Here is a 15,877-nt window from a genome sequence, read left to right on the forward strand (position 1 = left end):
TCACCCTCACCCTCGGACAGTGGGATCTGAGGCAGCCCTGGAGGCCGGCCGAGCACCGTGAGGGCCACATAGGAGCCCGCTGCAGACGGAGAAAGAGAGAGAAGGAGGGAGGGAGGGAGAGAGAGAGGGAGGGAGGGAGGGAAAGAGAGAGAGGAAGGGGGGATGAGAGAGAGAGGGAGGGAGGGAGGGAAGGAGAGAGGGAGGGAGGGAGGGGGGAGAAAGAGAAAGAGGGAGGAAGGGAGAAAGAATGAGAGAACGAGAGGTAGGGAGGGGGGATGAGAGAGAGAGAGAGGGGGGGAGGGAGGGAGGGAGAGAGAGAGAATGAGAGAGAGAAAAAAGGGGGGGTCAATGGTGCATCACTGAAGAGATTATCTGACCCATGTGATGAAAAGTGATATTTTACTCACATTTTATCAACTTAACAACTTCCACATGGTTTGAATGTGTTACTAATGTTCCATTGACCTAGAAAAGGGGGGGAAATATATTAGTCATAAGTGTTAAGATTTAAACAATCAATGAAAACAATGTATCAGAATACAGGAGGCCCAATGCAATTGAAAATTGGAAACTGCAGTTCTGCCTCTTGCCAGTAGATGACATAATGCCATCTAAACAGATGACCAGTGGGACAGACAGCCCCTTATCTGGTGGTTCCTAACCTGTGTTATGGCTACACACAGATGACCGGTATCAGATCAGGCTCATTAAAGATGGACACAGGAACATCAACGGCAAACATTCTAGCATGCTTCTTGATCCATCTAGCCATGGTGTGTGGTATGCGACTCCATGTTATAGACCCTTTCAAGAGAGTTCCATTATCAGCATCATAGTTGGCCCCACAAGACTTCCTTTTTAACATTCCATATGTTATCTCAATGCAGAGGAAGTAGATTGGGGCCCAAATAGAACGTTCAAGCATTGTTTTTGTTTTTATTGTTGAAAGGGTCTATACGGCAGTGTGCTAGTTGTCTGAAGTGTTTAATATCAGATTCCAGATTCCGTCATCAGTATGCAAACGCACGCACCTTTATGATCCTGTCTCCTGTCTGCACACCAGCTCGCATGGCAGCTCCATCTGCAGGACAGGAGGGAAAAGGAAATAAAGAATAAGGGAGGAGGGGGGGCAGAGTGTGGAACGGCGAGCGACAGGAGGGAGAGTGGAAAGGAAACATAGCCTCACCTTCTTTGACGAGCTGCACAAACACTGGGTTGTCTCCGCTGACGGTCAGGCCGAAGCCATTCTCATCTCTCTGAATGATGACACAACGCTGAACAAGCCCTGGGTAGGGTGCAGAGGAGAAAGACAAGGGAGGCGGGGGGAGTGAAAGAAATAAAGAAAGATAGAAAGAAGAAAGAGGGAAAGAAAGGAAGAACAGAAGAAATAGAGGGGAGGGGTGCAGGCAACAGGTGTTGAGAGGAAGAGATGCGAGCGGGAGGAGGTGAATGGGGGGATGAGGAGAGAGAGAGAGAGAGAGAGATGATTACCCTTTATGAAGAGTCGGATAAAAGCATGAGCTTGGCAAGCACAGACGCCACCATCTCAGGGCAAAATGTGCTTGAGTCTGCAGTGCATGTTCGGGTCAACGGAAGGCCGCCAGACAAAGTGACTTCCAAGGTGGAGGACTTGGAATACAGACATCCAGCCACGCTGGACGCTGGTGGCTCGGACTGGCTGCGTCCAGTCTCACAAACAGAGATTCAGCTGAGATACTCGTCTCTCTCACAAGAGAGAGAGAAAACCCTGGAGAGACATCAGAATCATGTCGTAACAGTTGCACGACAGGCAAAAGTGTCAACTGTCCACACATCCACTAGGACTGTACGTCTCTCGACTGCTCAGCTACAGTGGACAGCACACAGGGATAAAGCTGGACATTACAGCATGATATGCAGACGGACACTCATGAGCATGGGGGGTGAGGAGTGGCCTGCTGGCGTTGAGCTCAGTGGGAATCAGTGTGTGTGTTACCAAACTGTGCTCACATGCTCTCAGAACAAGCCCATTCAATTGAAGCTGCTTGTGATTGTGAACGGCTTATTAAACCAAAGGCAAAACGGGAACGCTCACGGCACCCTTCAGTACAAAGTAGCCATCATAAAAAAGAAGGATAAGCAATAGGATAAGTCATTAGCCCCAGACCATCAATTGCATGCTGTAGCCTACATCGTACTGTGCAAATCTACTTCCTTACTATTCAAACATTATGCTCCTGGGCTTGACAGCTTGACCATATTTACTAGGGCTGACAGATATTAGCAAGTCTGGATAATGAACAACCTGATGCAGAACTAAAAGACAGTGCCTAATTAACTCTGCAGAAATAAAAGACAGTGCCTAATTAACTCCACTCATCTAATGGTAGTGGGACTTTTTTTAAAAGTAGTTCTACACTTTTCAAGTCATTTGCCAAAGACTTCCCTCCAAAATGTCACTTCCCTTTTCCTCTTTTATACCAACAGCTGCATGCATGTTGATTTTTGAATGCTCACAGCTATATTTGCATGGGCAAATTGATAAATAATGCTCTCTCGTTAAATAGAAGCTGTTATGGCGGTGGCAGTGAGGTCCTCAATCCAGAGAAGGAAAAAACAGGTTATATAGAGCAAACACCCTCTAACCAGGAAACTGTTAACAACACATGGTGAGTCTAAAGAGTTAATTCCAGGCCAAATGAAAGATTTTGTGTGTGTGTGTGTGTGTGTGCGCGCGTGTGTAAGGAATGGAGCAATGTGTTGGGTAGTCGGAGAGACCGCGCACAAACACACACACGGGCAGGCAGAGGAGGAGGAAGCCACAGCAGCACCAACACCAGCGTCAGCGTCAGCTTACCACAGGACTCGGGCTTTCCGTCGGCTACAACACAGCTGCTGCTGCTGCTACTGCTGCTGAGGCTGCTGTTCTGCACCAGCGCGTCTGCCAGCAGAACACACCCCGGACACAGCAGCCAGAAGAGAGAGGGAACAAATGAACAAGGAGGGGAAAAAACACAAGAAAAAAAAAAGGAAGATGTCTATGGAGACTTTCAACATTAAAAGTATACGTCAGTACAAATGTATAATTTGGTTTCAAACTTTGTCAACTGGATTGTAGCCATTTTTAACAATGTTGTGTGGTGGTATCTAGTGATGACTTTCTCACCCAAGCCTATTTCTAATAGCAATTATCCTACTAACTTGCCATTTCCAACCACAACATCTCCCATCATGGGGAGGAATGACATGGCAATTTTCTAGTGGTGACTGTCCCAATTCTGGCTAATCAGTTGCAGGCATAGGAGACTGTTTATGCATCAAATAAAACATGCAGGGTAAAATGCAAGAAATGAATGAAAACAGCTCAAGTGTACTCACTAATAATCCAGCTAAAAGCACTGACGTCCATATAGGACACAAGCAGAGATACATACACAGTGGGAGCATAGACACGGATAGTGTTTCTTTCATCCTCCAGAGATTAGAAGTGATATTCCTGATCTAACAGACATACTCTCAAGGAGCCATGATGGTTATGACTCAGCTCTCCACTGATAAAGGCAGAGCTCCGACAAGACAGACTCTGAGGACTACACTAAAGATTTACACTTCAAACCCATTACACATAAGTCTCCCCCCCCCCGCCCCCTGCCATATCGGATAAGACCCTCTGGTGGGATTTGACTAAATAAGACGCCGCCGTGGCACCTGTCCTTGAATCAAATCCACGTACCCCTGCCCTCTCCCACCCCCACATGGGAGCTCAGTACTAACCCTCCCCTGGCGTCACCCCTATCCAGTGGCACAAGCGCTGGCATGTCTGTGAGAGCGATAAGCTGCAAGCATCCTTTTTACAATAGCACGCCATGTCAATCATCGTGAAGAGGGCACTCGAGTAAACAGTCTGGCTCTGAGACCCAGGCGCATACGCACTTACAGGCCGCCAGTCTCACTGCTCAGCGCAACAGGCCGGCTAAGGGCAGTGACACTGCTATGATGAGGGCCGCACAGTGTTTATGAAATCACAAAACTGGCAGTGGCACAGGAAACTCAATGGGTGGCGAGATTGCGGGTAATTGAGTCGTTTTGACGGCAGAGGCCACTGTAGGTAGTTGAAGGTGTATTTTTTTTTACTCCAGCCTACATGACTTTACATAAATATTTCAGAAAGAAGTGTGAGGAAAAGTGGGATAAGATAGAACTGAATCTGAATAAAGCCAACTTGGCTCCGCTACACTACTATGAGAGCAAAGGAAGAGATAGAAGCCAACTTGGCTGTGCTACAATACTATGGCAACAAAGTAAGAGATATAAGGCTTTGGGCCGACACAGTGACTTGAGACATTTAAAGTTGGTTTGAGCCCCATGAATCACTCATGGGCTATTGCTTTGTGTGTGCTGGTGTGTTATTGTGTGAGTTTTGTGTGCACTGTGGCTTATTACCTGTGGGATCAAACTCATTGGAGGAGGAGACAGCTGGCTTGTCGCTCTTTGACTTTTTGTCTGGGGGATGGTCCTTGCCGAGAATACTTCCTGTCCTACAAACACACACACACACACACACACACACACACACACACACAGGCAGACACAGGCAGATACAGACACACACACACAGACACACTCCTCTTAATTTAATATTAATCTAAGTGACATGTACAACACATGCATTCATCCTCTCATTTTTCCCACACTGGGGAGCTCTTTCACAAGGCACATGTGGACAGCAGGAAGTGTTGGAGAGCCCCTCTCACCTGGTAGTTTTTTTGGGAAACCTGCAAGAAAGGAAATGGGAAAGAATGAGGCAGAATCCCAGTGACAATCCATCAACACTCCAAAAAGCAGGTCAAAAAAAACCCTTCCAGTTCCCGCTCCTAGGTGACACTTCATCATTTTCAGTTCATTTTCCCATGTGGCACCCACAAGCACACACCACGCACCGTTAGGAAACCCATGATTATTTATTGTTCTCCCACGCCGTTCGCTGTGATCCACCAAGATAAAAACACTGCTGGAGTGTTCATTCTCCATGAGCTGAGCCCACCTGTGAGATAACTTTTCCCACAACCTCCTGACACCCACAACCTCCTGACTCCTATCAAAGGAGCTTCTGCCATCAGCCTCTTCTGTAACCCAGGATTAGGGATGTGACTCACAGGCCACACAGGAGATGAAGCAGTCTCTAAACAATACAATAAAATACAAAACAATACAAGGACCACTCTCTATATAGATTGAACCCTTTCAGTATTACTCAAACTAATTAGGTTATTAAATTATTAAGAACTAGAACTGCTCCCATTAAAACTTTATTTGTTGTAAACTTTATTTGTTGTAGTCAGATGATTTGTGCATAGCCTAAAATCCACTATCTGTATCGGGAAGGTAAACAGTTGTGTAGCCTATATGAAGTAACACCCACTTCAGTCATCATACTATCAGTGATTCAATTAGTGTTTGGCAATACTCCTCCACCCCTAATCACCTAATCACTACACAGTCTCCACATCTACCTATCGCTAGCTATAGTCCTCATATATTGAACAAACACATCATCTCTTTGGTCTACATGCCCGGGCGTTCTGTGCTAGCAGTCCTATCTGCTCTTATTAGAGGCCTCTATACTGCACTCCAACCTTAAGTGAGTCGCTGTACAGAAATAGCACAGACTCTCTGCCCCCCCCCACCGCTCCCCCTGCTCCTTCCGCGGGTGCTTTTTGTTTTTGCTGCTGTTCCTTCCCCTCAACAATGAGCCCTGCGTTGGGAACAATGGCGCTCACGTCAGAGCCCACAGCTACACAGCGGCATTGTGGGACTGATTCCCGGAAACAGAGAGGGCTTCTGGCAGGGCTCCCATTTCCTGAATGTGTGAATGGGGGGAGGGGGGGGCAAGGGTGACGGGGGTCTTAAGGAAATGCAGGGGGCAGGATTTGGCTAGTCTCAAGCTCACTCATCGCTCTCTCTCCCTGACTGAGAACTTCTATTTCAGCTTTCCGTGGTCAACAATCCCAGAGCCTAAACATTCCAAAAGGCCGTCACACAATGGCAAGCTTTCCAGCCACGGCACAGACAAGAACCCTTCTCTGACTCATGCAGTCTCCTTTTTATCAAAAGGATGCATCATCCTATTTCCACAACATTACCACAACACACAGCACATAAGCTGCTTAATGCAGAAATAATATAGATTTGTCAATGTGGTGCTGCAGCCCAAATCAGTAGATGAAAGAGCAGTGTTGTTCAAGGATCAGGATTTTATCTCTTTGAGGCGTGAGAGCAGTTTTGCATTAGACCCATAGAGGCAGCCATGTATGAACTGTAAATGTTTTCTCTCTCATGCCAGAAAATAGTCTAACTAGTCTGCTTTTGCAACGAAGACAGTGTCTACCTCACTCTGGGAGCAAAGAATCTCTGCTGATATTTGGTCCTTGAAATGTAGTCACTTGGAAATGGGCTGAGGGTTAGGTAGGAAATGACTGAGAACTGGGCAGTTAAAAATAGCCGCTTTGGTCCAGAAAATGACAATGACAGCTCAACAAAGCATACAGACACAAAGGTCTCACAGGACATTCCCTTTTTCCATAAGGCAGAGGGGCCTATTTTAACAAAAAGAAGCTGGATCTGTCTGTCATTTTCCCAGCATACCAGCACTGGCCAAAGAATCCCATTTTCACCTCTTCTTTGCCAGGCCTGGGCACCATGTGCACCATCAGGATTAAAGAATAGACTGATTGCAGGAGACACTCCTGTTGAATGGGACCACAAATGTGGAAAATGACATAGTTGAGTAAAAGGATTAATAAAGCAAAAAAAAAAAAAAGCCTCCATAAACCGGTTCACCATCAACAAGTTTCGGTTTGGCAGAGTGCTTAGCACACAATCTGCTTACCGCAGTAATTCCACACTTGTCGCAAATTACAGCAAGCTGTTGCATAATGTGAAGTTTATTAGGAAATCATTTACAAGGCTTTCCCCTAAATATTCCTTTATGTAAATTGTCAGAGCAGTCATGTTTCATAACTTGTAGATTGAATAGCACAAGTGAGTTTATTATGATTGCAAGTATTTTGGCCCATTTGTAGGCCTGCTATCACAAGAGACACTTGTCAACAGAGACAAGTTTAAATAAATGATCATATCAAGACAAAAAGGGAAGGCATACCGAATGCTCAGATTGTGAACATAGTAGACTCCAGCACATGCAAAGTTGGAAAAGACTCAAACAAGGCTGCTTGGCTGACATGAAGACAAGGATAAAGGACATAATATTATGTATCTTTGTCTCCATGTAAGTGTGTCTGAAGTCAGCTAGGCAGCAATGATCATTTCTGTTTAAGGATTGAGGAAGGGTATAAAGGGTAGAGTTTTGGATTCTGGATGTACATATTGTGATTTCACTGTAGACGCATGCATGGCTTCAAGGCAAACAGACAGAGCACTGGCAGCCTTCAGATCGAAACACAACAATGAGAGAGAAATCGTAGTGCTCTCCGCACAAGAGCATTACTGCGCACGCACACACACACACACACACACACACACACACACACACACACACACACAGCTTGGTAGTGTGACCGCTCCCGTTTCCATTGGCCCCCCAAAAAGGAGCGAGACGGCATGGAAACGCCTTTCATGAATTATGTGTAGAGATCGCAGCCCTGCAAACTCCCAAAGCCTTCGCTTCCACGGGGCGCAAGAGGAAATGCATGTCCAAGGCGGTCCCGTGTTTGGAGTCTGTGACCAGAAGGAAAACAAAACGATGCATGTGTGCCTGCCTGGCTCTGGGCCCTGGAGACGGCTAATTATTTACAAAGATGGCCGAGGAGGAGGCCGAGGAGGAGGAGGAGGAGGAGGGCAGGCCGGGATGGAGGAGGCTGCCAGCGACCACCACACACTTTTACTGAGCGGCTCACGTCGGGGTAATTCTTGGCTTCTGGATTACTATGGCTTGGCCTCTCGGTCAATTTTTGGCTTTTGTTATTATTTCAGATTATTTGCATTTGTTTGTCAAGTTAAGCTCGTAAGCTTGTTAAAATCTTGCAGTGGTCGCTCTGCCCAAATGCGAATGCTCAGTGTACCACTCGGAGTATCTCTTCATCAGAAGTCATTTGATGGGAAAACAACATTATGCAAGGAGAAGCCTTCGCAACTTGACTTTTCACCCACAGGGAATCCAGAAAAAGACTTATCAAGTAGTTGCTCAGAAGCAGTTACAATGCTGATAAGAATTATAAATAGACAGACACAACGAAGAATCCCAAACCAAAACTCCTTCTGCTGCGCCACTGTCTGCTAAATGAATACATGTAATGTAAAGTAATGTAATGTATTCTGTCCACCATAGTCTAGACTATTCACAGTAATCTGTCCATCATAGTGTAGACTATTCACACTAGTCAACTTTGTCATCAACTTTATTCATTACTTTAGTAGTGAACGAAATCTACAGGCTTGCTATACTGTCAGATATATTGCCTGTGGTAGTAAGAGTATAATAAAGAGCTGGTTAAAATATCCTGTTCGTAAATCTCTGTACGGAGAGTGCAGCTGATGAGCCTGACAAGATAATTAAGGAAAGGTGTGGCTTCTATCATGGCTGCAACACCTTGTTCCTTGTCCGGCCTCCACCTCCTCCACCTTCCTGCCTGTCCTCAGGGCCTCCAGGATGGGGCTGTGGACTGGTCTGAACTGGTCTGGTCTGGTCTTGTTTCATCTCCAGGGCCTGTGGGGAGTGGAGTGGAGCCCAGCGCTCCTTCTGCCCCAGTAACCCTGATGAGCATGTGAGCTGAGCGGGCAGCATCTCCACACGGCTCGGGGACATACATTTCTTCACGCTAGACTGTCCGTTCACGTTTTATTACGATTGCAATGGACGGGGGACGGGGGGGGGGGGGAAGGGAGAGGAGAGGAGAGAGAAAGAGAAAGGAGTGAGAGAAAAAAAAAGCCTAACTACTAAAGATTAAAAAAAAACAAAGAGGGAGACCAAGGCCCCGGCACCAGTAGTGCTGTTGCTGTGGCCCCCGGAGGGTAGGATCAGAGTGGAGGCTTCACACAGCTCCAGCAGCCCAGACAGCCCAGTCCGCCCAGGGGAACCCAGCATGCCAGCCGGTCCCCACACATCGGCAAGGGCTTGTAGTCCAGGCAATCTGTGAGAAAATTTAACCCAACCCAAAACTAATTGCAACAGAAATCATTTTTGTTGCATCCAGTTCATGAAACCTTTCCATATCAAGTGGTGGAACATTGGACTTTGTCAAAATTGTCATAATTAGTGCATAGATCAAAGACGGTACCTTTGGCAGTTTAACTGAACTGTCATAGTACAGCATGAGAGTGGGCGGGTGCTAGCCTGGAAAGCCATCCCGATCGTAGCCCCACCCACAAACTTTGAGGTGGGAAATTCAGTCTGGACTTGTTCCATTGAGAAACAACTATGCCCGAACCAGAGCGATTAGAACCAATCAAATTGTTTGGGCGGGCTTTGTACAGTGATGGACAGATGAGCAACAGTGCCTCGTCCATCACGTCACCTGAGCACTCTTCGGTTGATTTTGTTAGCAACAAAAATGCTGTTGCTAGAAGCTAGATATTTAGATTTCACTATTGTGTGTTGTACAAGATATTCAACTTTTAAAACGACCAGAAAACAATGTTAAGGCATTTGTGCAGAAGAAGGATGATTCGAGGTTTGAGTGTTCTTCCTACAGGATTCACGGTAAGCTATTTCATTGCTTTGATTGGTTAGGTCTATCCAATTGGGTGCAGAGGCATTTTCCCCCTGTATCAGTTGAAGCACGCCACATAATCATGTCCCAATGGAGCAGTATCAGACTCAAATTCTGACTAGGACGTCAGGCCAGGTGGCTGCGACAGTATAAACAACAGTGCAACAGTTAGGCATGTGGTATTCCATAGCCAGTTTGGGCACAGATGCACTTCATGTTAAATCCTATGTGCTACCACAGTGATTCATCGAAACCTCGACTTATTTTGAGTGTCCTCAAACGTATCAAAATATTCAAGCGAATATTTAGTAGCCTTGTTGTTCAAATTCCATGACTAAACAGACACAATGTTGTGCTTTCTTGATATAATCTATAGGCAAGAGCATTTAGAATGGCGTGGTTTCCTCAAGACCATGGAGGATGCGTAGGGCCTTTGGAGTTATTTGAGGTGAACGCTTCCCTGGGGATGCCCAGTCCAAACTGCAGCATTGGCATCAACTCAACGTCTCTGATTCTTAACTTGGACCAACAACCACAGGATGTTATCAAATCCCCCTCACCCACAACAACAGCAGCACCTCAGAGCTATTGACCAAGACAACACAACGGGCAAGATACGGGGAGAGGGTTCATGAGCATGAGTATCAGCGCCATCACAGCTAATGGCTGTACAGTTGCACCACACAAGGGCCTCTACAGAGACAAACACAGCTAATGGCTGTACAGTTGCACCACACATTGGCCTCAACAGAGACAAACACATCTAATGGCTGTACAGTTGCACCACACATGGGCCTCTACAGAGACAAACACATCTAATAGCTGTACAGTTGCACCACACATGGGCCTCAACAGAGACAAACACATCTAATAGCTGTACAGTTGCACCACACATGGACCTCTACAGAGACAAACACAGCTAATGGCTGTACAGTTGCACCACACATGGGCCTCAGAGACAAACACATCTAATGGCTGTACAGTTGCACCACACATGGGCCTCTACAGAGACAAACACATGTGTAAACGTGCACAGTTCCCATAGGGAGGGGAGTCCAATCAGTTCCAAAGCAGACATAACAAACCGCACAGTGTGCCTCAAGTACATCTATGTTCTTCTGCACATAAATATCAGGCTACAGTCATGTACAGTATGCTAGTGTTCATAACCATATCTACAAGTGCTGTGAGTGAACAGCTTTACGCCTTTACACTAACAGAGCCAATGTAAACGGTTAGGCTCTCGAGAAAGCACAGCACATATAAAGACAGAAAATGCCTGTACTGTAATTCCGCCTATACAGTAAGGTAAATGGCTGCAGTCATCCGCAGTAGATGCTTACCATAACGGTCCGCTAATGCACTTAAAAGTGCCCACGTTTACTAAACACACTCGTTTTCGTCGCTAGTAAATCACAAAATCACAAGCCTGGTTAGTCACGCCCTCGGCCACCACCACACAGCCAATGCCGTGGTCACTTGGGTGTCAGTGTGGATCATGGTTAGAGATTAGGATTCCTGACCTCTCCTCCTGCCCTGGGGCTCCACGCTCATCTCAGTGCTCTCGGCCTTTCTCCTCCCCGGGTGTGAATGTCAGGTTGAATATGTCTCGCCACTACAAAAGCCAGACTCACTGAATCACTACATAAGGAACTCTTTCAATGAAGAATCAGTCAGTCAGAAGGTAACACACAGGTAGCATGGTAGATGCAGAGGGAACATCAAAATCTAGCTGACCACTTTAACAAATATGCTTCAAAATCACTGCTGCGGACTGCTCTACATGCGGCCACTACAGAGGTCAAGGATGAAAAAGCATGGTAAAGGCATGATAATAATAATAATAATAATAATAATAATAATAATAATAATAAGCTTTATTTGTATAGCACCTTTCATACACAGAATGCAGCTCAAAGTGCTTTACATTTGGAGCATTTGATGATGACTTCTGTATGTAGCCCACCGAACACTGGTGTCTGAGCCACTAGCCATCAGAGAGCACAAGAGGACTGCACCCTCTACGGGACCCCACTCCATAAAATACAATCATTATTTTGAGTGATCAAAGACGACAAAGCCCAAAGAAGGAAGTAACTGTAACGTCACAGGTAAGAAGGTTGTAAAACCAAGGAGGATTGGCTTTTTGTGAGGCGGGTCAAAAATCTCCCTGGCATTCCTTTTAGTCAGCAGCAGTGCCACTACATCTGGATCTAAACTAGGACCACCACCACTTGACCATTTGTATCTACACATTTATCTACTATCAATATTGACAAACAATATCAAGACAAGAGTCTTTCAGGGTGATAACAAATCAGAAGTTGACCAGGTCTTTTTTATTTGCATAAAGTGTTTACTTCTGATTTCTGGACTACATTGCAGTTTTCCCGTCTTGTCAGTCAGCTGTGTGCATAAGACGCTTGTTGGGCTTGTGTTTACACTACTGGAACACAGGGACATGGGCTTGAGCAGCACACTGGCAGCTTATGATGTGCTTCACTTCCATGTTGTTTTCTAAAGGCTGGAACTGCCAACAAGCCCACAGAAGTGCTTATCCCTCTTGATACATGAAAACATTCTACAAGTGCACAGGGAAATGATGACACCCGTCCAAAGCACATGTGGTCAGTTATGTCACCAGGACATTCCAACCTCTGATGATATGAGATTTAGTTAGAATTTAGTTTTGTAAAATGTGGTATGAATTTGGTGTACTGTGTATGTACAGTGGTTTAGTCAGTTCCAGACACTTTAGGAAGCATGAGTTCATGTGAATATTCATCATGACAGTAACACCTCTTCAGTGGTATTTTTTAAAAAAAAGAAAACAAAACAAACATTTATTTATTCATTCTTCTAACTGTCCATCAATGCAGAAGTTTCTGGTTCTTTCCTTTCAAGATGATGCTGGATGTATTGAATGCATTTAACCAGCTTAACAGCATGTTTGGTTCTGATCAGCTGTCTGCAGCTGCTCTATATTTGAGTTAAGACCAATGGCAGCTGTTTTTATAAACATCTTTCTACTGAAACCTATTCCACAATATACATTGCTGATCAGCACTATGACTTTGCACAACACAAATCTTAAGATTAGTTGCAGTTACAATTACAAGACAGTGTACAAAATAGCAGTCCCTTCCACAACATAAAGACCAGTGTGCTTCATTATTGAGTTCACAAAATGCAAACAATTACAGTCACGGATAATGGGGATATCTATTTCATAGGTCCAGTCCAAATCCTTCAAAGCCTATCCTAACACTGGCCCATTATGAGCATGTCAGTGGTGTCAGTATCAGTAGCTTGGCAGCATAGCATGCAATTCTTCACATCGCTTCACAAATCAATACTGCTAACATGCTCCAATTACACTCACTTATACTTCTGTCCAAATGACTGAACCAATTGGCTTTGTTTAACTACACTGGAAAGCCACCCATTTACTGTGCATGGAAAGCAAACATGACACTGTGTGTACTTCAAAGGTCTAGACACGATTCCAGCCACTAACCAACAACCCAATTTAATGCCAAAGCACAGGTGTATATGCTGCTTACAGCCAATAACAATCAAAGAAAAGTCAGAGAAAATCTTTACAAATGTTGACAACCCTTACACTGTGTTGTACAGAGATACAGGCAATAGTATACTGTGGTAGTAGCCTTGAGGCCAAAGGACAAGTACTGCAACATATCCAACAACCAACAAAAATATCTCTGCAAGGGATTTCACCATTTAAAAGTATAGTGCCAAGCTGTGCCCAATACAAATTTTCTTTGAGCACAGCATCCGTACATTTGATACTGCGTCAAATTGTCTTAAAATATTTTGGATGAATAGACTTTTTACTGCCATGTAACACAAAATATCAATGTTTAAGAGCATTTACAAGGCACTGTGTGACTAACATAAGACACAGAGTCTGGGAGAAATCTGGAAAAAATCGAATGCATTTTGTATTTTTTCAATGCCAAACAAAAGGATGGCTCTTGACTTGAGGGAGTATCCATGTTCACAGCTTGCAAAACTCTTTCGACAGTAACTGCACTCTGCACCACTTAAAGTCAGCTAATTGCAGATTTATTGTAAACACTGCAAGGCCATAATCCCCAGTCACCAGGCTGTCCTTGCCAAATGCAAAACAAAAAATGCTCGTCTTAGTGCTTAAAGAGGTACCTAATGCACTCTTCTTCTACAGCAGCTCTCCATTGGCTCAGGCAATCTGTAAATAGCAACAATAATATGACGTGAAGTGACATGAAGTGAAATCTGATTCACTTTATCAGTTCATTCAGAATGACTCGTGAGCCAGATTCTCCCAATCGTGGCCTGAAGAGAATCCCAAATGGAGCCAATAAAATAGATGAAGAAAAGCCACCTAACCATTCATCTTCACATCTTAATTACATGCTTCACAAGAAGCTGCTCACACTGCCAACACATTACCTCACATCACCACCATCTTTTACAGCCTTGAGGTTTACATGGGGCGATTTTTTTCAGCAATGTTGCCCGGCAATAACGTGACAGGTTTCCAATGTTCTGATTGGATGACTGCAACAAGTTGCCTGCCGATGATTCACCTTCTCCAGATGAAAATGTCTTGCCCAATATCAGTGGGAAAGTGCCCAAATAACATCGGTCAGTAACACTGCCTGGCAACATCGCTAAAAAAATGTTACCCTGTGAATCATCGCCTTCAGAGTCATTCACATGGATATCCAAACCACAGAATTTATTTACTGTTTAATGGACAATGTTCAGAATGTACATATCAATCTTTCAATGCATGGTTAAGGACGGAAACAAAATCCTGAATCAAGTTATGATATACAAAGCACTACTTTTTCCCACCCAAAGTTAAACAGTGTGCCCCAATGAGAGAGCAAACAGTGAATGTGGAGAGGTATGTACAGACCCTCAAAAGGGAACTAATGTGGAGGCAAACTACATTCAGGACCTAGAGATCATTTTGGAAATGTAACCTTTTCAAAGGAATTCGGCCATCTGTGAAATGTGTACTCTGAGGTAGGCTGTAAAATATACTCCAAAGAACACAAGTGCAAGAGCTCCTACACTATTTCAGGTCCACCATTGTCCAACACTTGGGATATTAAGTGCTCCTACAACCTCGTGCTCAGGGAGTGTCCAGTCCTCTATTTATAGGCACTTGATTACAAAAAGGGAAAAAAACACAACAATATGCTCATGTCTCAAATGCCAAAAACACCAGAGCATTCCTCAGGGATGATTCATGCAGAAGCCTTGCCCATCAGCCAGACCTTAAGAGCCGATCACTGTACACCCTGACAGATGCATCTCCCTACATCATAAACACCACTACATACGCAACTCCTCCTCTTAACCACGATTTCTTTTCTGGTTTCTTCTCTAACAGCCACCAAAGTCTTTAAGAGGGATAGACAATGGTTTGCCCGGACACTGCTATTGTTCCCGTCAATACTGAGGTGCTGTGACTATGATATCTTCAGGACCAGATATCAGAGCTTAATTGTTCAGTGTCCCTACTGGCGTCTGTGGATGATCGATTCTATCATTGAACAATCGCTACACTGGCCCGATTGCTCTTGTGGAGGTACATTTGTGCACTTTGTTCAGAGAACAACAACCAAAAGCCTGGGCTCAGCAGTTGCCTTTGTCATCACTCACTTAGACTGAGCCTATGGCAGACATTTCAATGGTCGTCTAAACAGCTGGCGCCTATTCAGGTGTGGGAAAAACAGCACACACATACACACAGGCAGTGACACACACATATAGGGTAGTCAGCACACATCATTAAACTTGTGTGTCTGATATGCCCCTACAGCACACATTCATTGATGGAACTGTTTTGTTTGGCACTCCTTTAAATTCCCGCACCGATCTGGGGCAATTCCATATATCTAATGACAATAAAAACATGGCTAGAGCAAAAAATGTCCCAGATCTGAATACAACCTGTTGTGTGTCTGTCCCAGTTATGTACCTGGAATGTAGAATGACCCCTTTAGAACTCCACGGAGCTTTTTACAATGGTCTATAGATCCATAAGCAATCCCCTTGGCATGTGGCACAATATCATTCAAAAATGTGTTTGCATAGAATGTGCTTTGGTATGATTAAAATGTGTGCACTCCATAGCATAAAGAGCAAATGGAACA

The 15,877-nt window shown here is 44.8% G+C and overlaps 1 protein-coding gene across 3 annotated transcripts in view; it reads right to left on the reverse strand.

Annotated features, from left to right (window-relative positions):
• arhgef12b (Rho guanine nucleotide exchange factor (GEF) 12b) overlaps positions 1-15,877 on the reverse strand; it is a 49,724-nt gene that overhangs the window by 23,587 nt on the left and 10,260 nt on the right. For 2 of the 3 annotated variants that reach the window (XM_048230375.1, XM_048230366.1), the window contains 7 exons: positions 4,734-4,754; positions 4,423-4,517; positions 2,837-2,920; positions 1,187-1,285; positions 1,032-1,081; positions 408-465; positions 1-79 (listed from right to left, as the gene is read on the reverse strand). The exon at positions 1-79 is cut by the window's left edge and continues 112 nt beyond it. In XM_048230375.1, coding sequence (XP_048086332.1) covers positions 1-79; positions 408-465; positions 1,032-1,081; positions 1,187-1,285; positions 2,837-2,920; positions 4,423-4,517; positions 4,734-4,754 — 486 coding nt within the window. The remainder of the gene's footprint in view (positions 80-407; positions 466-1,031; positions 1,082-1,186; positions 1,286-2,836; positions 2,921-4,422; positions 4,518-4,733; positions 4,755-15,877) is intronic. The other variant, XM_048230382.1, reaches the window with a different exon arrangement.

This window comes from Alosa alosa, chromosome 2 (assembly GCF_017589495.1).
Source record: "Alosa alosa isolate M-15738 ecotype Scorff River chromosome 2, AALO_Geno_1.1, whole genome shotgun sequence".
In the NCBI taxonomy this organism is placed as follows: Eukaryota; Metazoa; Chordata; class Actinopteri; order Clupeiformes; family Clupeidae; genus Alosa; species Alosa alosa.